Below are 22,231 nucleotides of genomic sequence, written 5' to 3'. Positions count from 1 at the left end.
GGTGTGAGAGGTCAGGGGCTCCCTGAGGGCTGTGGACTGGGCTGGGACGTGAGAAAAGGCTCCAGGGAACCCCAGGTCACAGGTTCAGGTACTGTGCATGCAGCCCCTGAGTTGGGGACCAGAGGGCCATAGTCCTGTCTCTGCTGGAAATCTGTATGCTACCCGGAGCAAATGGGGCTTTTTCTGTGCTGCGGGGCTGGAAGTCTGGGTGGGGTGAGTAGAGCTTGGGAGTGACTGGGCTGGACTGGGCTCCTGCACCTTGACCCTGACATCCATGTACTCCTTCATTCATTCTTTCATTCACTCACTTAAGTCTTCAGCCCTTCGTTGCCTCCTGCATGCACTAGTCCTGTATTTGGTCCTTATTCACTTCAACTTTACTGAGCCCTCCTTTTGTGTATCTCCTAAATAGAAGGGGCCATGACCAAGTTCATCCGCCCTCGAGGACCACACAGCCCAGCAGCGTGAGGGGCAGCCCAGCTGAGCAGGGCTCTGTGGCTACAGAGGCGGTCACATTGGGTTTGACTCCACCGTATGCCTTACAAGCTGTATGTGTAAGCGTTCTGTCAAGCCGGACCCCCGTGCGAGAGGATGTCTGTAAGCCATGTGGCCCAGAGCAGACTCGCCATAACTGCCAGTCTCACAATTACTAAGAGAGGAGAGGGTGGGTAAGCAACGAATAACAATACCAGGGTGAGAGTTACACTCACGGTCTGTCCAATCCCGCCTGGGTTGCTGGGGTGTGGTCAGTTTCACAGAGGAGGGAGAGTGGGGCTGTGACTGGAAGGACAAGTAGAGGATCACCAAGCAAACAAAGGGGGAAAGACATCCAGGCAGAGGAAGCTGCATGGACAAAGGCACGGAGGTGAGAGCCCAGAGTTACCCTGGGTGCCCAGGGGTTAGAGTGCGGAGTTGGGGTCATGGTGCAGATCTGCCTGGCGGGCAGTCCAGGCCAGGACATGAAGGCTGAACTCAATTCTGAATGCTGTGGGGCTGGGTCAAGTGTCTCAACCTTGGCATTACCGACATTTTGGGCTGGCTAATTCCCTATTATGGAGCGTCCTGTGCCTTGTAGGATGTTCAGCAGAATCCCTGGCCTTGCCCACTAGGTCCCAGTGGCACCTGTGCCTGCCGCCTGCAACTGTGACTGCCCAAAATGTCTCCAGACTCTGCCAAATCCCTTCCTGCTGGACTAGGGGACTGGCAGGAGTGTATGATGCTTAAAAAAAATGGATGAGCAATCAATCTGGAGCATTATGCTTTTGAGGGCTGGCCCTGACCACAGCATGGAGAGCAGAAGAGAGGGACAGCCCCTGATGGCCAGGCCCAGTCAGGAGGCCACTGGAGCATCACAGGTGAGAGATAGAGCCAGGGCGGGGCTGTGGAGCAAGAAGAGGGGCCAGGGGATCCGGGCTGTGGCAGGTGTTGAAAGGACTGACCCTGCTGTCTCTGAGTTCTACCGATTCCCCAGTGGCAGGTACAATGTGGTGGGTGTCAACATCGAGCCCCCATCCTGAAGAGAAAGTCCTGGGCCACCTGTGCAGGTAATGCTAAAAGACAAACTGGTTCAGCCAGAATTTGCCATTCCCCCCTCCCCTCCCAAAGAGAAAGGATTTGGGGGGAGGAGCCCTACTGAGTGCCCCCTGCTGCCCTTTGTTGGGGAGGAGGGAGCATGCCCCCCTTACCTTGAGCCAAGTGGAGTTTAGGAACCATAACACTGATGGGAGGTTCTTGTCTGTTTTGTCCGCTGCTGAGTCCCCAGCACCCCAAAGCTGGCACACAGTAGGTGCTCGATAAAGACACCTGCCGCTAGGTGGGCATGAGCCGGGGTGCTACAGGTACAGAGCGAAGGGCAGGGCAGTAGTGGACCCCAGGGAGGAGCCATCCTTGAGCCATTGCTACCCCAAAGGGCTTCCTGGTGGGGGAGGTGGCCTCAGCAGGAGAAGCGTGGGAGACCACTGCTCACGTAGGAGCCGAGGGTGGGGTGTAAACTGTGCTGGCAGGAGGTTCAGGCTTTCCTGGTGCTGGGGAGCCGTGGCCACAGGAATCAGCAAGAAGGTCTCCAAGGAACCTGCAAAAGTGTCCCCAGAGAGAATGAGCCAGAAACTGCCTCCCAAAGGCCCCAATGCCAGGTGGGTGACAACTTTGGCTGCCATAGAACACTGTACCCTTTTCTCCCAAAACCTTCACCCTTGGGCCTGACCCTGGAGGGCTCAAGAACTGCACTTGGTAGAGTTAAGACAGAAGTTGCCCTCAAGCCTGGCTTGTGCTGAAGAAGGGGAGAAGCTCCACGTTGCACAGGAGACCGAAGCTCTAATTTGTTCCCAGAACAGGCACTAATCCCAGGAGGGTGCTCATGTTTGGGAGGTGATGGTGCCATTCACTGGAGGGGGGAAGCTGGCAGGGGAGCCTGTTGGAGGGCATGAGTCACTTGAACCCCTATGGGTTTGAGGTTCATGTGGGACATCCAGGGAGAACTATTGTCCCCTGCTTTCATCAGGTGACATCCCACTCCTGGCCTTCAGGTCTCTCTTATGGATCTGGGAGGCCTCAAAACTGCTCCCAGGTGAGGCTTATAAGGGGCAGAAGAAATCTTCATGCTTGTTCTGGAAGCTGACCCTCTCTGCAGAAGTAAGGGTGTAGGTCACGTTGGCCACACCCTCAGCCTGGCGCATGGCGCAGAAATGTGTGGGAACCAGGTGGTTTCCCAGGCTCCTGGTCAGGAGGTGGGATTTTCCATCCCCTGAGAGTCACTTCCCAGTTTCTCACTCAGCACCTAGTAGCACCATCCTTGTGGTCTCCATCATGGGGTTGGTGGCCCAGAGCAGGGGCCTCTGTACCTCTTTAGGCAGTGAGGGAACCGGGAACAGAATAGCCTCTTGCCGCCCTGCCCACCCCACCTCTCAGAACTGCCCTGTGTGCCGGGGGCAAAGAATCCCCCATAAGGACGTTTAAGGATAAACGAACAAATGAATAGTAGTAATAACAGCTCATACTTAGACAGTGCTTAAGTATGTATATTAATATAATATAAACTATATAATGTATACTATAAATTTTTTTTGAGACAGGGTCTTGCTCTGTCACCAGGGCTACAGTGCAGTGGTATCATCACAGCTCACTGCAACATCAAGCTCCTGGGCTCAAGTGATCCTCCTGCCTCAGCCTCCCCAATAGCTGGGACTAAGGCACCGGCACCACCACACCAGGCTAATTTTTCTATAGTTTGTAGAGACGGGGTCTCACTCTTGCTCAGGCTGTGTACGTTACAAATCTTTTAATCTTCAGAATAGCCCTCTGAGGTCAGTGCAGAGATTCAGACCCAGGTGGTCTGGCTCTAGAGTCTCAATGACTGAATGATCTAGAACCTCCTTGGTTCCCCCAAGAGCGGGTGTCAACTTTGGGGGAGGTTTTCAAAATAGTGTCCCTCTCCCACGGGAGTGGGAAGCCTGCGGGAGCTGGGAGGGGTAGGTGGAGGCAGGGCAGGTGGAGAGGCACAGCGGGGGGCAGCCACAAAGCTGGTGGGACCCTGTCCCCAGGGCAGGTCTCCTGCCCCCGACTGGGAATGGTGACTCCCAGGGGACGGGGCGACAGGAGGAGGTTGAGGGAGTCACCCGAGTGCTGGGAGTGACGCTGGAGGTGCCAGCCGGGATGGCTGGCACGAGTCTGGGTCCGGTGTCCGGCAGCCGATGGGGAGGGGGCGTGTCCAAGAGGCTCGGGGCAGCTGGCCCCGCCCCGCCCCGCCCCGCCCCCAGCCAAGCAGCCCGCGGCCCGCGCCGGCTTTCGCTTTCAGTCGAGGCTCGCCGAGCCTGGAGAGCGGGCGCGAGCGCGCGGGGCGCCGGGGCAAGCGACCGCCAGGCCACGCCCGCACTCATGGCGCCCGCCGCCCTCTGGGCCGCGCTGGCCGTCGGACTGCAGCTCTGGGCCGCGGGGCACGCCGTGCCCGCCCAGGTAGGTGACTCGCGTGGCCCCACGGGGGACAACCGCCCCGCGCGCCCACGCCGGCTGGCACGCAGCCCCCGGGAAGCCGTCACGGACCGCGGGCCCCGATTCGCTGCCCCTCATCCCCATCAGACACGCGCCACGTGTCTCGGGGGACCCGCTGGGGACCCGCTGGCGACACCGGGCCAGGCACACATGAGCGCGGAGCAGAACTCTGGCCCCGTAGCCCCGCGTCCCGAGGAAGCACCCGGCTCTGCCGCGGGCCCGAGCGCAGACCAGGGCGTCCGGGCTGATCAGCGGGCCCTGGGCGCAGACCCTGGACCCCTCCTCCTTCACCCTTGCGACTGCCGCGACAGCTCTTCCCTCCCACGCGGGAGGAGGGGGCTGTACTGGGGCGCTGCCCCCGTTGCCCACGCCGGGCACCCTCTTCAGAAGGTTTCCTCCTCCTCTGGGCTATGGTTTTCCTCTTTCTTAGAAATACTGGGGCTGCGCGTCTTAAGAACAGGGCCAGGTGTGCGGCAGGGCCTAATAAGGGCACATCTGCACCGGGCTCTTCCCCTCGCCTGGGCGCCTTTCCCAGCCGCCTCCGATGTGTCCGGGGGCCATTGCGGGGTCTGTTGTCTCTGGGCTCTGGGGACAGGGGAGGTGAGGGAGGTCTTCTGGGCTGGTATCAAGTAAGGCAGACAGGGCGTCCAAGGGGCCCCAGCAAAGTGGACAGAGCGGAGACCCTAAGCTGTTATTCCATAGTGACATCACCTGCCCGCAGTAGCAAGGGCCAGGCTCTGTGGGTCCTTTGCCTGTTTTTGACCATCTCCGTGGTCTGGTAACCGCATTTTACAGAGAAGGAAAGTGAGGCTCGGAGAACTTGTATTTCGTGGAAGGGCATGGGGAGAGGTCTTCCTCCAAAGGGGCATCTTCTTCCTTTGCCCCCTGCGGCTGGGGAGGAGGCGCGTCTCCATCCCTTCCTCATGAGCCTCCCCTGATGGACACATGCTGTGCTGATCTGTCTGGACATCTTACGGGGAGGAAGGTGGGAGGTGGTGTTGGCTCTTGTGGTGACATGAGGTGACTCAGGAATCCAAGGCCAAAGAGTCCAGTTCTCGAGGGTGGAAGATGGGGCTGTCACACTAGAGTTGACTCACCCATGGTGGCTTCCAGGAGTGGGTCCTGGGGAGCTGCCCCAGTGGAGGTCCTGGGTGGCTTTTGGGTCAGGAGAATCCCAGCTCTGAGGACCGAGTGTGACTGGGGACACCTGTGGTCCCCAGCCCGACTATGGGGTGCTGCCACAGACTCTGGCCGCGGAGGGGGTCTTCCTGCCACTGAGCTTGGGGCTGCCTGGGTGAACCCTGGGGCCTTGTGAGCCACTGGCAGGGTATGGAGGGCAGGCACCGGGCTGTGAGGACACAGGCTAAAGTCCTGGAGCTGCATGAGGGGTTTCCTTCCCACTTCCTTCCCTTCCGCCCAGCTCCTGCGTCAACTCAGACTCCCTCGTCCCGGGACTGCTGCCTCAGCCACTTAGCTGGTCTCCCCCCCTCGGCCCCTCTCCCACCACTGCCCTGGCCCCTCCCCCACTGCTCCTCCTTGGCAGAGACCCTTCCCAAGCGTGGAGCACATCTGCCTGCCTGGGGAGCTCCCATGGCTCCCAGTGGCCAAGGCAGAGACTCCCCCAGGTATCCCAGGCCAGAGTGAGCCATCTGGGTTTTCCGCCCACCTCCCCACACACATACTCCTCACCCCTGTGTGGCCGATGATTGTGGTCATTGTGCATGGTTGTGCAAAGAGTCTTTGCCCATGCTGTCACCTCTCCGTGATACACCACTTATTCCTGTCCTTCAAGGCCTTTTGCAAATGCCTTCCTCCCAGGAAAGCCTTTTCTCATTCTCGAAGTTGGATCTGATCTCTTGGAACTCTCGGGACCTCTTGTTCCTTTTGAGGACAGATTACATTCTGCTTTTCAATCTAGTTGTGTCTTATCCACTTTAGTGGATGGAAGGTTCCTTGAGGGCCGGGACTGTGGGTTCCTCCTGCACCCGATAGCTCCTTTTTCCTGAATACCCGCTAAGTGTCAGGCACTGTGCTAGGTACTTTGCCACAGGATTGCTCTGAAACCTCCCCTACAGCAACTCCTAAAAGGTGGGAGGTGCTGTTCCCGTTGAGAGATGTGGAACTGAGGTCCAGAGAGGTGATGGCATGTCCTGGGGTTGCAGAGCTGGGGCTGAGGGGGTGGGATTTGAATACAGGTCTGCCTAATTCCCAAGCTCTTTTCACTCTATGCTCCCGTGCGTGTATCCCCTCTCCTGCCCCAGCCAGTCCCACACGCACAGTGGGTTCTCAGGAACGTTGGAGGGAATTTGATTGAGTTGTAGAAAGAGCCCCAACGAGCCCTGCGCTGGCTACACGCACACTTTGCCATCAGGGCTTTTGCCCCCTTCAACAGCCTTATTTCCCAGTTGGTGTGGAATGCATCATTCATTCACTTAGTGGTTTATTCATTTGACAAATGCCAGTAAAGCTGGTGGGGCAGGTGAGTGCTTGGTGTTCTCTGATGAGGGTGGGCAGGGCCCTGTCTGTCTGGGGAGAAGGTGAGGGGTCTCTGCCTGCTGGGTCTGGCCGGCTAATCCCTGGAAGTCTTGGGGCTGAGGGGCTGCTGTTTGTCTGAACACCCAGGATCTGGGGCCAGCTAGGATTAGGGAAGAAATCAGGGCTCCCAGGCTGGACACTGGAGAGGAGTTGGGTGATCTGGGTACTTGCTGCCCCCCGGGCTCTTCCCTCCTTCCACCACATCTCTGTCCCTTTGTCCCTTGCCTGTCGTCCCAGCAGGGAACCTGTGTGCTCACTGAGGATGTGGCCCCGTGGTCGGGCACCTCTTCAGAGGGCAGTGGGCAGGTGGCCAGGCACCCTGATGCAGAGCCCTTCATTCATTCATTCCCCAAATGTTCATGAACAGCTACTCCAGGTCCAGCCCAGTGCCTAGCTCTGGGGACCTCGAGATGACCTCTACCCGGCTCCAGCCCTCCAGGAGCCACACTGCCAATAGGTCACCTGGGCTCTGCCCTGACTGCCCTTGTGACCTGGCCCCAGTGAGTGAGCATCTGCTTTCTCATCTGTTGGCCTGGAGGGCGTTCCCCACACTGCCCTGCTGCCCTCCACAGGGCCCTGTAGATGTGGAAGGCTGAGAACCTTCCTGGCATTCTTGTGTTGGATAGTGGCCCTAACTGTTGCCCTGGGGCCTAGCCTAGTGGCTTCCTATAGCACTGTCCCTCCTCAGGGCTGTGTGACACTTTATGGCCCTTACCATTCAGTGCTTCCTGGAGGAGTAGCCAGGATGGTGTGTGCCGGGAGGGAGGAGCACTGCTGCTAGCTGCAGTGTGTGTGTTACATTCAACTCACTTTTATGCCACACCGGCTGCTTTTCTGGTCCTCAAGTGTGCTGTACACACACCTGCCGCAGGGCCTTTGCACGTGCTTTTCCCTTTGCCTCGAATGCTCTTCCCACTGATATCCCCTGGTCTCACTCCCTCACTTCCTTCTGCTCAAATGGACCATCCTGCCTATAAAAGCTCCCTGCCAGGTACTCTTACTCCCTGACCTGCTTTGTTTTTCTAGATAACACTCTTGACCTGTTATATTTCCTTCATTATTATTGTGTCTTCCCACAAGAACGTAAGCACAGTGAGAGCAGAGATTCGTTCACTGCTATAGCCACGTAGCCTAGAATAGGGTTTCTCAGTCTTAGCACTGTTGACGTTGGGCCATGTAAGTCTTTGTCGTTGGGTGTTTATCAGCATCTGTGGCCCCTACTTACTGGATGCCGTAGTACCCCCCTCAGTTGTGATAATCAAAAATGTTCCAAAAATATTCATCTGACCTTTATAATGACCTTGTTTTACCGATGCGGAGACAGGAGAGTTTGAAAAGTCAGTGGTGGCAGAGCTGGGTTCTGGTTTGCCTCCCTCTCTGGGCCCCTCTCCCTGCTGTATGGGGTCTGCTGAGGCTGGAGATCCTCTCCCCAAAATGCTCACACTCCCCCTGTCCCCAGCCTGGCTCATGATGGGGCCACCACTGGCAGTGACTCAAAGCCCCAGTAAGCATGTGATTTGCCCGGAAGCAGGCAGAGAGGGAAGTTGGGGGTGGGGAGAGGGGTGCCAGGGGGTGAACAGGAACAAAGTGGAGGTGCTGGGGCTCCCAATTCTGGACCCTGTCTGCCAGGCGCAGGAGAGCAGCCCCGATGACTCTGGGGAAAGGCCCAGGCCTCCCTCTGCTGTTTACTGGCCATGTGAGCTTGGCAAGTCTTTCCATCCCTGGGAGCCTCTGTGTTCTCATTTCTAAAATGGGAACGAACCCCACCCTACCAGCTGGTTGTCAGGATTAACAGTGCTTTCTGGTCCTACCTGTGGCCTTGCAGGCCTGACCTGATTTTCTGGGTCATGGAGTGGTGCTCAGGCCGAGATGGGGACCCCCATGGAGTCAGACTCCCTGGGTCTGGGCCAGAGGGCTGCAAAGCTTGGGTGCCAGCCGTCTAGTTGACCAGAGTTCCTGTCCAAGTGGCTTTACTGCCCAACATCTCTGAGAGCAACTTCCCTCCTACGGGCCTCCCTCTCATACCATCTCCCCAACTGAGGGGCCTCCATATTGGGGCAAAGGCTTCGGGGTCAGGAAGTCACCTCCCCACCCCTTTCAGTGAGTGACAGGCACTGTGTGTCATTTGGGGGTGAGCGAGGGATACATTTGGTGTAGTATAGAGGGGATGCAGAAGGTTTCAGCTTGCAAGATGCGCACGGGTAGATTCCACAGGATCTCTAAAACCTCTTCCATTTCCAACATCTGTGATGATGAAGGTTGTTTACTTGTGACCCCAAGGATGGCATGCCCTGTGGGGGCTCTTCTGAGGTCATGCTGTTCATTCCCTTGTCTTCAAGTGACTTCTAAGATAGCGTGGCTCCAAGGAAGGAGCACTGGCCTGAGTGTTAGATAAGAGTTCCCATCTGAGCACTGTCACCAGCGTACTGTGTGACCTTGCTCAAGTTTCTTAACCTCTCTGGGCCTAAGCATTCCTATCTATAAAACCTAATAGCACTGGCCCCAACATTCTCCCAGAATATTAGGGAAATGTCACCTTGCGTGCACTTGACAAAGGCCACAGATTTGGGGGGAGGGGATCTAAAAGTGTCTCTAGGAAGGAGAGCCTGGCACCCCCCACTGTTAATATGATGGTTCCCCAGCTTCTCTTCTTGCTGACTTTGATACCACTTGCTGTGATTGAAGTTATTTCCTTGACTGGGCCCCAGGGGTATCGAGAATTCACGGCTGCCGTCAGCTTGTGAGGACATGATGCGGGATCCTCGGGCAGAACTGGGATTCCTGTGTTCCTGCCTCTCTGCCCCTTGGTGCCTAGTTAGCACCTTTTCAAGTTCACAACTGGACCCTTTCCCCAGACCTGGGGAAGTCCTGGCTGTCGCTGTCAGCCTCCACTGCAGGGCCCGCTGTCTGGGAACCCACAGGTTCAAGGAAGCCGTGAGCAGGAAGGGTGTTTTCCTCGAAGAAGTCCTTTGTCTCCGGTAACGGGCACACGCCCCTCCGCCCTGGCTCTGAGCCCTGCCCTCTTTGCAGTCCAGAGCTCTGGGCGTCTGTCTCCCTCTGCCGAGCAGCTGACTGTCAGCTGGGGCTCTGAAGCTCAAGGACCACCCCCCCTCTGGGGACCACAGTCTTTTTCCACTGTGGTGCGTTGTGATGTCACAGGTGGTGGTGGCGTCATTGTGGTTTGGGGCACTCGACAGTGAGCCCGGGAGGAGGAAGTGTCTGTTCACTGACTGGGGTTCGGAGGAGTGAGTTTCCTTCTGCCCCAAGTGTGAGCCCCGAGTATGCTGGAAAAGTCCAGTGAGGGTGCAGTCGGCCGTGTGTCCCGGGACTCCCTGTCTCTGGCCCTGCTTCCCTGTGGACTGTGACAAAACACCCTGCTTCGCGGAGCCTCCATTTCTCCTTTGCAGAGGAGGCGGGGGTGGGAAGTTTGTGATCACTGGATGATGGATTCCGTTGCTCGAATCGGGAGACCTGTTAGCCAGCTAGCTCAGCCCAGGGGAGGGAGGCTGCAGAGCCACCGCCCAGGCCCCAGGAGGGCCAGCTTCCCCCCTGCCCCCAACTTTGGTGGCAGACACTAGTGGCGTGTTCTGCTGAGGAAAAGTGACAGAGTGCGTGACTTGGAGGGCAGCAGGGTGAGTCCCTTTCCGGAGCGCTGGCTCCCTGAGAGGCCTAGCAGATCTCCACTGTGACGGCCCTTTCAGAGCCAGGGCCCTGGGTTGACCCGGCCACTCTGACCGGATTCAGGGCAGAAATCCCCAGGGGGTTTCGTTTGTTTTCCGTCCAGACAGTGGCCCACCCTCTGTTTCAGTCTAAGCCTCACCCTGCAGCGGGTAAGGGCGACATGGCCACAGGTTCAGGAAATCGAGTGGGCCTGAAGGTGACAGCCGAGCGGGCAGGGATTGGTGGCCAGGCGGGCTGTGAACAGGGGGACGTAGTCCGGCTGTCAGTGGGGGGCCTGCTCAGATGCCTTTCAGGAGAGAGGCCGGGGCTGCAGAAGTGCACAGAGCCCGGGGCTGGGCGTTGGGGGCTGAGGTCTGGTCCTGGCTCAGCCTGCACCTCAGGGAGGACTCGGCTGTGCCCTTCTCCCTTCTGAACCTCAGCTGCCCCTGCTGTGACTGGAGATTAGCAGGGACCTCCCCAACCCCAGCCTTGGGATCCTGGGCCCCAGTGTTGGACTGCGTGGTGGCGAGGGGAGTTGAGGCTCGGTGGCTTTGAGCGGGGAGTGGAGTGCAGTTGGGGCCTCCGTGGGGCCCCTGTCAGAAGCCCAGTCTGGCCCGGCTCTGGCCTTGACAGTGGTTCCATGGGGACAGGCTCCAGCACTCTGCCTTGGTTGGCAGGAGTCCCGCCAGCGTCCCGCCCTGCCTGCCCTTCCTCCTGCTGAGCCCTGGCTGCTGGCGACCCTGTCACCGGATGCTCCTGCTCAGGTCTCCTGCTTCTCTGGATCCACAGCCCCCAATCCTGCCCCTTTCCCGTCCTGTGCCCCCGGCTCCCTCAAGCACCTCACAGTGGGCCCCCCTTTCTCCCCAGTCATCACCCCGCCCACCCCCTTGGCTCTTTTCCTCCTGTTCTGGTCCTTTGTTCACTCTCTTCATCTATTCTTGTCACCTTTGAGATTCTGCCCCCATCCTGCCCCTCTGCAGGCCCACACAGGGGGCAACTTCCTAACACTGAGCCTCGAAAGGTGGGCGGGTTTGGGATGGGTGGCTCCAGGTGGTGGAATGGTGTGGGGAATGGTGTGGCTAAGGCCTGGAGGCGGAACAGCGGGGGTCAATGCTAGACCGTCCTCATTGGAGCCTGAGGTTTGCCCAGGGCAGTGATGGCAAGTTTGGGGCCAGTTTATGGCGGTAATAATGCCAATTACATTAAAAAATTATACCAGCTATAATTTGGGGGGAGTTTACTGGATACATGTTTTATCTCACTGAATCCTCTCATTAGCCCCAGGAGGTATGTGCTATCATCAGTCCCATTCTACAGATGAAAAGACTGAGGTTTATTAACCTCCTTTATTTATTTAAAAACAAAAAAGCAACTCCTTCAAGGCTGGGTACTCTAGACTCAATCAGGTGGGTACTCTAGACTCAAAGCCAGGTATCCTCATTCCATAGTCTGTGCTTTCAGCCACCACACGAACCTGTTGGGAGTTGAGGCAGTGGGGAGACACTGATAGTTTTTGAGCAAGGGAGTGGCCGGGGCAGAGAGTGTATTAGGAGGGTCGCTCAGGCCTCAGTGTGGAGAAAGATGGGATGGAGAGACTGGAGGCTGTCACCGTGGTTCAGAGCTCTGGGCTGGGGAGAAGCTGCAGAACGGGAAGGAAGGGACGAGAGCTTGAGGGAGGAGGCGAAGGCGGCTTTTGGACTGGACCGTAGGTGTAGGGTGGGGACAGAAGCACGGAGGAGGAGGAAGAGGAGCTCCCTGCACCCCCATCTTAGAATGTCAGGCCTCTCTGGCCTTAGCTCCATCCTGGCCAAGGCCCAGTGGCCTGATTCTTGTCAGTGTCAACTCCACGTGTCCCTGGAGCTCTCATGGTCAGTCACAGGGCCAGCCTGGCCTCGGTCAGCCCTGGCTGGTCACCCTGGCTGGGGGGCATGAGACTGGGCAGGGCTGGTGTCCATCTCAGTGTGAAATACGACACTCCCCACTGGCACTGGGGGGCAGGATTCCCGGGGGCCTTCGTAGCTCTGCTCCCAGGGCACTGGGAACCCCCTGAGCTGCTCCCTGGGCTTTGGCTTCCTCGGCTGTCAGGTAGGAGTAAAAGGACTCTCTGTCACTTCCAGTCGGGGCTGGGAGCTGCTGGGAGGTGCCGTGAACCGAGAGCTAAGAGCTCACGTTCAGGGGGCGCTTCTTGGATGCCAGGCAAGGGTCCGCTGCAGTAAAGGTGTGGGGTGCCTTCCATCCTCACAGCCACCTGGGGGTCGGGGGGCATTATTATCCCCGTTTTACAGAAGAGGCACCTGAGGCACAGAAGTTAAGCTACAAGCTCCGGGTCTCGCAGCTCACTGGAGGAGGAGCCAAGATGCACCCAGGCGGCCAGGCCCTCACGGGGTGGTGGTCGAGGTGATTGTGGGTGCCTGTTATCTGAAAACCACCCCTCAGTTTGCCCCCCTCAGGACACCCCGTCTCTTTATAAGTCTTGCCCAGTTCTCATGCTAGCCCCAGCTCATTTCAGCTGATTATAAATTAAAACTATTGCTTCTGTTGAGCAATTGAGCACCTATTAGGCACCAGCTCTAGGCCATGCACTGGCGGGGTGTGGAGCAATGAGTAATAAAAACACGGGTGACACGGAGCTCTTGCTGCCAGCGGGCATGGCACTGAGCACATCACACATATTGACTCCGTGAATCACAAAGCTATGTGCAGTGGGCACTGTTTTTGTCCCCATTTTGTAGACGACAGAGGCAGGGGAATGGCAGAACTGGAATCAAAAGCTGTGTGTCTGGCTCAGAGCTCATGCTGGGTGTGGGAGGAGGCACAAGAGGAGCAAATAGTTCACCCAAAACTGGTCTGCTCTGGGCGGTACCGAGATACACCTGGGTTGTCATGGGAGCCCCTAGGAGGGACGTCTGACCCCATCTGAAATGATAGCGGAGGGGACTCCCGAGAGAAGCCGAGGCGTTAGCCCTGCAGAGTGGGTCGGGACGCTGGGTACAGGCAGCAGCGGGAGTGGAGGACGGAGGGTCGGGGGCCAGGTGCTGCTCTGTGTTGTGGACAGTGACAGGTGAGGTGCCCACGGTGGAGACACTGGCAGGGGCTGGGCTTGCTGTGCCAGGGCATCTGGCTGAGGGGTTGTGCTCTGCCTGAGGGCGGCGGAGCCAGTGGAAGCTTTTAAGGAGGACCAGACTTGATGTAGGACAGTGGCTCAGGTCCATCTGCAAAGGGACATCAGGCTGGGACCAAGAGTGAGGAGCCTGCAGCCGGCAAGAGCTGCCGAGGGTGGTGAGTGGGGGCCTGTGTGGGATGGGGGAGGTGGTATCAACAGGCCACACGGAGGGTGACGATGGGGAGGCTTAGGGTGCTCTCTGTCACTAGATGGAGCATTCCTTGGGGGCAGGGACCATGCGCGGGCATCTCTGTACCCCAGTACTTAGCACAAAGCCCGGCGTCGAGAACCGGATACCAGTCTGGGCTTCCTGTCTGCCCCCAGCTCACTTCTAAAGCGACATCACAGGCAGCAGGCTGGGAGTGGGATGTGTCACCCCTGGGCCGCCTGCCTGTGATGTGGTCAGTCCTTCCTGACGCAGGTGCCGTTCCTCTCCGTGACGGCACTCGGGCCTCTGCTGCCCGGCCCGGCATCGCTGTGGCGGCCTGGCCTGATGTGGCTGCACCCCATAGTCCACAGGCTCCTGTGAACCCCCAAAATCGAGACCCAAATGCCTCTGCTGCCTCCCACCCCACCCCCGGGGCCTGGGACCTGCCATGCAAATGATGTGGTTTCTCTATTGCTTGAAGATGGTTTCCGCTGTTTGGGGGTCCTTGGGTCCTTGGGTCCTTGGGTCTTTGGGCAGGCACCTCTGCCCCTCCCCACAGCTGCAGCATCCGCGCCTGGGACCCTGGAGACCCTTTGCCTAGGAGAGTCACTGAACCACCGCCCCTGCTTGCTGTGTGTTCTTAGAAGATCACTCCCCTCTGTGGGCCCTTTGTCTATTAAATGAGGTAGCAGGGTAAGATCACAGGGTATAAAATTGTCCCAGGGCACGGAGGCGGCTGTAGCTGCGGTTAACTCCTGATCTGCCACTACATGGCCTTGGACAATTTGCACTGAATCTCCCAAAGCCTCCATTTCTGCACCTGTAAAATGGGATCGTACTGACCGCTTCGCACTGGTGCAAGGATAAAACGAGAGAACGTGTGCGAACATGCCCAGCACCGTGTCTGCACACAGTAGGTGCTTTTCCTGGATCTGAACAGTGTCTGTCCTTCTGGCTCTGCGTACAGGGTAGGTTTGAGGAGTACTCTCCACCCCCAAATCCTGAGGCTTCTCCCTGTGGCCACCTTCCCACTGTGTCACCTTCCTGCTCTCAACTGGCAGATCCCTGCCCGGGGTGCTCCCTGGGGAAGGCTGGGGGTGTGACCCAAGGGTACTGGCATCTAAGAGGGATCTCCGGGAAATTAGAAAGCCATGAAGACCCCCAAAGGATGCTGTGCCAATGGCGGCAGGGAGCGCAGAGGGCTCCACAGATGGCCTTTCAGAGGACACTGTCATGGTGGTGGCCACTTCTTCCTCTTCGCCCAGGCCTGCCCTCTTTCCTTCCTCTCTCGCTGTCTATTTATAAATAGGAGAAGGGACTGAGGGGCCCTGCCTTGGGGTACTGGCAGGGCCTTGGTGTGGGAACAGAACAAGTGGCAGATAAGCTGCCCCAGAGTTGCCTGGTCCCCTGAGAGCTGACAGACTCAGAGAGACCTGCGTGGCCCCTGGCCCTGCAGCAGAGGCCCCATCCTGAACTCGTGTCACTCCCCCAGTGCAGACACTGGCTGTGCTCAAGTCCTCCAGGGTGAGAGTGGGGCCGGGCACAGGAAGAGAGGGCACAGGGGGCAGGAAAGGTGGTGCCTGGCTTACGAGGTCAGCCTTCCTGTTCCAGGTGGGTCGTGTCCTGCTAGAGCTTTGTCCCCGGCAGGCCTCTTGGGCTCACTTTCTTGCAGGAACTCATAGCCACGTCATCCTCTGGCTGGCTGCTCATAGACGGTGGCCCCTGGGCTTTGGCCACCCACCCACTCAGACTTTTTATTTAGGGGTCACATCACCCCTCCACTGTTCTTCTGAGCAAAGTCCCTTTCAGCCACCCCAAGGTCACTCTCTAGGAGGCCCATATCTTGCCCGCAGGGGTCTCCCCCTTCCTCTGCCCCACCCAGGCCTCTGCCCTGCCATCATGGCAGCAGGCCTGCTGTCACCTCAGACTTTAGGCTTCCTGGGGAATGGGCCTCGTGCCAGCCTGTGGGTGACACCACAGCTCCAAGGGGCACAGGCTGGCTTCCCCGCACTTGCCTTTGAGGCAGGAGGGAGGCTCCCAGCTCTGCAAGGCCCACATGGGCCCTCTCATTCTCTGTAACACGTGCCTACGACTCAGGGCCTTTGCATACCCTTGTAGCTCCCCCGCGGGCCCCGAGGAGTCTGGGGGAACATGATGCCCCCACGTTAAGACCCTCCTGCCTTTGCTCCTCGCGACAAGCCCTGGAGGAGACAGGGCAAGGTGTATGACTCCCATTTTACAGGTGACAGTGCTGTGGCTCAGAAAGTAAGTGACATCCCCCAGTCTCTCAGGACCAGCATGTGCACCTGGACCCTCTAAACTAAGCCATGGCCCTCCTACAATGCCAGCGTCCAGTGTACCTGGGAGGGTGGACATCTCTGGCCCCTTTCCTTGCAGAGGTCACCTGGTCAGTGTGCCCTGTCAGGGGAGAGGGGATGGGGGCAGAGACTGGAGCGTGGAAGCTGCCCCACACCTGCCCTCAGCTCTGCTCTCCTCAGATGCCCGGCACCAGCCGGCTCTGCCCTGCGCCCAGCCCCCAGCCCCGGCTCCATCCACCTGCCCACCCTCATGTGGGTGGGACACACACACCCAGCACCCTGAGGTCTCGTGAAGGGGCTGAGCCTTTTGACACCAATGTTTAAGAACCCAGAGTTGGTTCTTTGGCTTGAAACATCAACCCGACCCACAGTTTATAGGCAGGGAAACTGAGGCACAGAGAAGCCGGTTACCACCCACAACAGAGGGGGCGCCTGAGTATGTGGGGAGGGAGGACCTCAGAGTGGGCCCAGGTATTGAAACCCAGTCTTCCTGGGCTCGTGTCAGCCTGGTGCCAGGGGGGAGACACGGGGCTGGGGGTGAGCAGACCTCTTCGAGGCTGTGTGGCATCCGTGACGGGACTGGCAGTGGCACCAACCTCACAGTGGCCGACGCGGGTTCGCAGAGGCTGTGCCGGGTGAACAGCTCTTGGCGGTGCCTGGCGTGGAGCCGACCCGTGTGAGCCGCGCTGCTGCGGTTTTCGTCTCCTCTCGCCCTCTCCCCGGTGGCCCCGCCGCCCGACCCTGGCCCGGTGGCCCTCGCTCTGCGCCTGGCTCTGCCCTTTCCCCTCGCTCTTACTGCCACCTCACGTTTCCCACCGTGCGGTACGTGTCTCCCAGCTACGACGGTGGCTTCCCGGGGCAGGGGCTGGATTTGCTCAGTGCTGCCGTGTACCCAGCACCTAGAACGCCGGGTGCTCGGTATGTTTGTTGAATGAATGAATGACTTTGCCTTGCCTCTGACTTTCTCCACCATTAGAATGGGAGGTTGTCTGAGACAATGTCTGAGGGTCCGGACCTCTCTGCTGTGCCTCCTGCCCCTTTCACCGGCTCCCGTGTACCCTTCTAGCACTTGCGAGAGCTGCCGATCAGCTCCTCGTGCACACATGCCTCTGAGCCTGTGCTGCCCCGCGCCTGCCTGCGGCGGAGCGGCCAGGATGGCGGGAGCGTGTAGACGTGGGCAGCGCTGGAAAGAGCCGGGTCTCTGGCGCTGCGTGTCCCCGCCTGCTGCAGAAACCCCTCGTTCTGGGGCTCCTGCGTCGTTACCTGGGAAGCCACAAGCTGAAGTCAGGATGGAGGCCTGGGTCCCTGCACTGGGGTGTGAGTGAGAGAGAGAGAGAGAGAGAGAGAGAAAGGAGAATGTGCCTCAGTCCCGGCTCTGTGCTGGAGGTGGGTGCATGGGGCTGGTGGCACAGTGGTGACTCCAGGACAAAGGCAGAAGGCAGAGCCAAGGAGCTGCCCCTTTAGCTGTCGTGAGGAGGAAACCAAGGTCTTCTCCAGGGTTACCAGGGAAAGGGTCACATCCCAACACCACCCCCTCCTTCCTGGATGACCGTGGACAAGTGACTTGATCTCCCTGAGCTGTGAAATGGGCCCATGCACACCTGCTTTTTGGGGTGGAAGTGGGACTCCATAAAGTGCTGCCACCTGGCCAGGCACATAGTAGGTGCTTCACAGATCCCCTGTTTATTTTTCCTGCCTCCCCAAAGGGCCAAAGCTGAGACCCTGCAGGAGCAGCAGGGTGGGGTCTAAGCCCTGGGTGACAGAGACAGCTCCTCTCTGGGTTGGAGGCTGAGGCTGGGCCGTTCAGCTCTGGGGCCCTTGGAGTCTCAGGTCTGTGTTGAGGGGGAGGGAAGCTTGGGCCCCAAGAGAAGGGAGGCAGGATTGGGGGTGGCAAGGATCAGCTCTCCTGGTGTAGCCTGGGGCACGCCACGTCACCTCTGTGAGCATCTGTGACTGTCAGTGAGAAGAACGGGTCAGACCGTGGACCTAACACATACACTTGTCCCTGGGAGACGGTGGGTGCTTGGTACCATTATCTACTCCTAACTGCAGGTGCCTCCGGTCCTAAGAGGAGGGAGCACAGTGCTGCAGAGAGGAAATGGGGGGCAGTGAGCCCTGGCGTGTGGCAGCTCTGGGGCCTGTGGGTGGGCCCCGATGGGCTCAGTGTGCACAGTCCTCCCTCTGCCTGCCACTGTCCAGGGCCTGGAATGGCCCGAAGTCTCTGGGAGGCTGGGAGAGGTGGCTTTGCCTCTTTCTGTCTCCATTGTCTCATCTGTGAAATGGGCACGATCAGACCTGCCTCGCCAGATGGGATGTTAGATTCAGGGGCAGTCTGTGTACCTATCAATCTATCTATCTATCTGTCTATCTTCTCCAATTCCCTCACCACCAGGTCACAGATTCCCCACCTGTTCAACAGGCAGTTAACCCTTAGCAGTGATTTCCAAAATGTCACCCCCCATACTTTGCAGGATCAGATCTGCTAAACGTGCTGACTGAATCAAGTACTATCCAGTTTATTTCCTCATTTTAAAATGAGGAAGATCCCCCTGTGGGGGGTGGAGTGTGAATCGGAGCCTCCCAGCTCAGAGCAAAGGGGCTGCAGACTTCCAGAGCGCTGCGTTTCCCGTTTCCGGGGGGCTGCTCGCCATGTTCTGGGGACCTCAGGGGGCCCCGTGGGGACCGAGGCCGCTCCCAGGGCTGTGGTTTGGGCCTGACCCCTGCTCTGGGGAGCCCTGCAGAAGAGGGAGTAACCTTTTGTCCTGCTCTGCAAGGGGCTTTCTGTTCCTCATTGTTTAGCCATGACAGGGCTGCGGTTTTTTGTTTTTCTTTCTCTGTCCAAGAGGATAAACAGGCATAGAGATTGCTTAAGGGGGCCATGACCCTCCAGCCACCGCTGGGGCTGGAGTCACACATTGTGCAGGAGGAGGCGCAGAGAAGGTTATTCACAGCGAAGAGGCAGAGAGCGGCTGGTCAACCGCCTGGGGGCCGTGGGGGTCCCGCCGCCTGTCCAGGGGCATCAGAAGAGCCCGACTTGGCCAAGGCAGGGCCCCTTCCCATCAGGCCCTCCAGGCGCTGACAGGAAACCCTTCCCCAGCCGGGGCAGGATTTGTCTCCCCCCTGGAGCCGTCCTGGCCCTGCGGTTCTCAGGCCCTGGAGGGGTGAGGCTGGGGGGCAGCGGGAGGGCAGGGGGCTGCAAGGAGAGAGGTGCAGCCCCGCCTGCCCTGGGGGATGCTGTCTGAGGCCGCCTGGGTGGCCACTCAGTCAGAGGGGACAGGCACAGCCCCTCCCCTTGGGGAAGCCACGCAGCAGCAGCCTCAGGCAAGGCCAGTTTGGGGGTCTGGGGGTGCCGCTTGAATGATGTGTGCAGAGGGAGCTGTAGAAAGTATGATTTGTCCGGTCTGGGGCTTCCCAGCCTTTTGACACCCCTGCCCCTCTCCGCCCTGTGCCCTTTCCCCACACCTCCCCTCGGTCACCCTGCCCTGTCCTGGGAGCCTGATAGGTCATGGTCAGCAGGGGAGCATCGGAATCCCTGGGGAGATTTCCTTTTGCTTTTGCCTTTTTTCGTTTTTTTTTTTTTTTTTTGATAGCAGTACAGCTTCCTGTGCCCACCCTGAGAGCCTGCCCCTGTTTGGGGAGTGGGAGTTGGCCTTCATGACAGGCCCCCCGTTGCTTTGGACACAGGCAGGGAGCTCCCCCCACACTGAGAACCCTGATAAGGCTTCTCCTCTAGTCCAGGGTGCCCGGACGTCTACTCCAGCACCCAGCTGGCAGAGAAGAGGTGCTGGGACTGCGTGTGCATGTATGCACGTCTGTGTGTGTGCATGTGCCCATACACGTGTGAACTGACGGTCCAGAGGAGAGTTGCAGTTACTTCTTTGGACTCTGTGATGCAGAGTGGGCCCCACCTCCCTTCCTGGCCACCTGTGTCTCTCCCAGCCTCCCCCAAGCTGACTGTCCTGGCTTTGGCCCTAGGCCTGGGGTGGAAGTACAGACCTCAGAGGCAGGCCACGGTGGTGGGTGCACCCACATTTGAGTTTCATGGCTCTGGTGCTGGGGTTGGACCCCTGCAGGAAATGACACTGTGACAAAGCTCACTGCTTAGTTTAGCTGCCGCTGGGCACCCACTCCATGCCAGGCTCGGGGAGAAACCCCAGCCCGCAGTTTCAGGGGGTTCCCCACCTAGCAGGGGCCCAGGTGAGTGACCCAGTGGCAGTCCTGTCTGCCAGGAGCCCTGAGGGAGGAAGGTGGGATTCTGGTTCCAAGTGACTCACTCAGGGTGGGGTGCAGGCCTTGCAGGGGGAGGCTGCTGCCAGAGACGGGCTCTTAGGGATGAAATGGAATTTGTCAGAGGAAGCACAGGCTGTTCCAGGCAGGGGACAGTTTGGGCCAAGGCACTGGGGCAGGAAGAGCCGGAGATTGCCCTGCATCAGGGGCCCCAGCTCCCGTAGTTCCTTCCCGCTGATGGCTTCCAGCTGTTGGCGCCAGGCTGTGTGCAGCCAAGACGGGTCAGCGCTGCCTGGCAGGCCCACTGGTCACTTCCTGTGGGGGCCAGCCAAGGGCCTGGGCTGTCACGACTCCCAGGCAGTGCTGTGGCGGGGGAGGGGCGCACGCTGATGATGGAGATTCGGCCAGGTCTGTGCAGGCCCAGCAGTGCTGAATCGTGGCTGGAGTCTGTTCTGATTGGCTTGTTACAGCTGATGTCCAGGGTGACTGGTCAGTGCCCATGGATGTGCTGGTTGTTAAATGTTTTGAGTATCTCCCCTGCTCCTATGTGTTAGGTGCTGAAGTCCAGAGAGGTTAAGGCCCTTGCCTAAGCCCACACAGCTGGTAAGTGGTGGAGTGAGGATTGAAACCAGGTCTTTGAGCCTCTCTCTATCCTTATCGCTCGTTCAGTGAGGTCTGTGGAGCTCGCACTGACCATGTGATTGCGGCTGGCGAGGCAATGGGGCCTGAGCCAGCTCTTGACTCTGACCTGCTGGTCATTTCAAGGTGACATGTCTAAAGGGCCCCCAAGGGACCCTGGGGGGGTGTGTGTACACTTCTTTGTTTGTACAGACGTGCGCATGCCCAGGTTTGTCTCCACATGAATGTATCAGCTTCGAGCTTGCTGACAGCCACTGCAAGCGTGGCAATTACTGCTTGTCCCCAAAGGCCGGCCGGCCAACCCAAATCTTTCAGGAGGAAGGGCAGGCCTCAGGGGCATGCGCCAGGGGACAGGCACAGTGGGGACTGTTGCCGCTGCCCTGCACGCCCCAAGGGCCACTCAGAGACCGGGGAGGCGAGCTCTGTGTCTGGGGTCTGTTCAGGCTGCACCTTCTCTGCACTGTTCCTTTCTTTTTCCTTCTCTTTCCTCCTCTTCTGTTTTCACTCACCGCTTGGCTCGTCTCCATGCGGAGGCAGGTGGCACCGTGGCTGAGATTGCGAGCTGCGAACTCAGACAGGACCTGGGTTCAAATCCTTCTCTGTCACTTACTGGCTCTGGGACCTTGGGCAAGTGACCCTCTTGAAGCCTCGGTTTCCTGTTCTGTAAAATGGCCACAGTGAGGAGACCTTCTTCACTGGGCTATGGGGAGGCCTCACAGAGATCGCACAACCTGTCTTAGGTCGGGGCTTCTAGAAGCAGAGCCCGCAGCAGGGATGCTTGTGAAAGTGACTTACGGGGGAGGTCTCCAGGAGAAGGGGAGGACGATGGCAGGACAGGGCAGGGGCGTGGTCGCAGCTGGGGCCTGCTTCAGCCTGACGCTGCGGGGGGCTCTGGACCGTGAATGGTACCAGAGTCGGTCCCACCTTGAGACCAGGGGATGGCCCTTCAGCTGTGGAGCCACTGTCAGGCAGCACCTGCAGAGCGGGGGGGGGGGATACCTGCTGGCGAAGGGGGTCTGAGTGGGGGGCACCAGCACCCACAGACTCGAGCACTGAAGCACCTACAACAGTGCCTGGCACCCAGGAGGTGCTCCCCAAAAATGTTAATGATTATCATTGTCATCAACCAACATTCATGCACTGAGCCCCAGCTCCGCTGTGGGTCCTGTGTCAGAGGCCAAGGGCCTAAAGATGATGAGGCCACCATCTCTGCCCTCTATGTCGCAGGCATGTGTGTGTACATATGTGTGTGCCCACACGTGCATGTGCATATGCACCCACGTAGGGCACAAGGACAAGCAAGTAGCCGGTTCAGAGCAATGAGATGGTCCTTAGAAGGGGCCATATCCAGCATTCAGAGAGAGCCTGGAGGAGGAAGAAGAGCCTAAATTAGTCTGGAGGGGTCAGGAGTCAGGGAGGGCTTCCTGGAGGAAGCAGCACTCAGCTTGAAGTCCAAAGGGACATTTCCCAGGTGCAGGAGGAAGGAGAGGCATCCTAGGCAGAGGGGAGCTTTGTGCTGAAGATCTTGGCTTTCTGTGACCAAAGCCACTGTCT

The 22,231-nt window shown here is 58.7% G+C and overlaps 1 protein-coding gene across 2 annotated transcripts in view; it reads left to right on the top strand.

Annotated features, from left to right (window-relative positions):
• Positions 1-3,807: 3,807 nt before the first annotated feature.
• TNFRSF1B (TNF receptor superfamily member 1B) overlaps positions 3,808-22,231 on the top strand; it is a 35,425-nt gene continuing 17,001 nt past the window's right edge. For both annotated transcript variants that reach the window (XM_045546097.1, XM_045546096.1), the window contains exon 1: positions 3,808-3,951. In XM_045546097.1, the coding sequence (XP_045402053.1) occupies positions 3,874-3,951 (78 nt within the window). In that variant the 5' untranslated portion in view covers positions 3,808-3,873. The remainder of the gene's footprint in view (positions 3,952-22,231) is intronic.

Source organism: Lemur catta, chromosome 3, assembly GCF_020740605.2.
Source record: "Lemur catta isolate mLemCat1 chromosome 3, mLemCat1.pri, whole genome shotgun sequence".
NCBI lineage: Eukaryota > Metazoa > Chordata > Mammalia > Primates > Lemuridae > Lemur > Lemur catta.
This window is presented reverse-complemented; position numbering and strand designations above follow the sequence as displayed.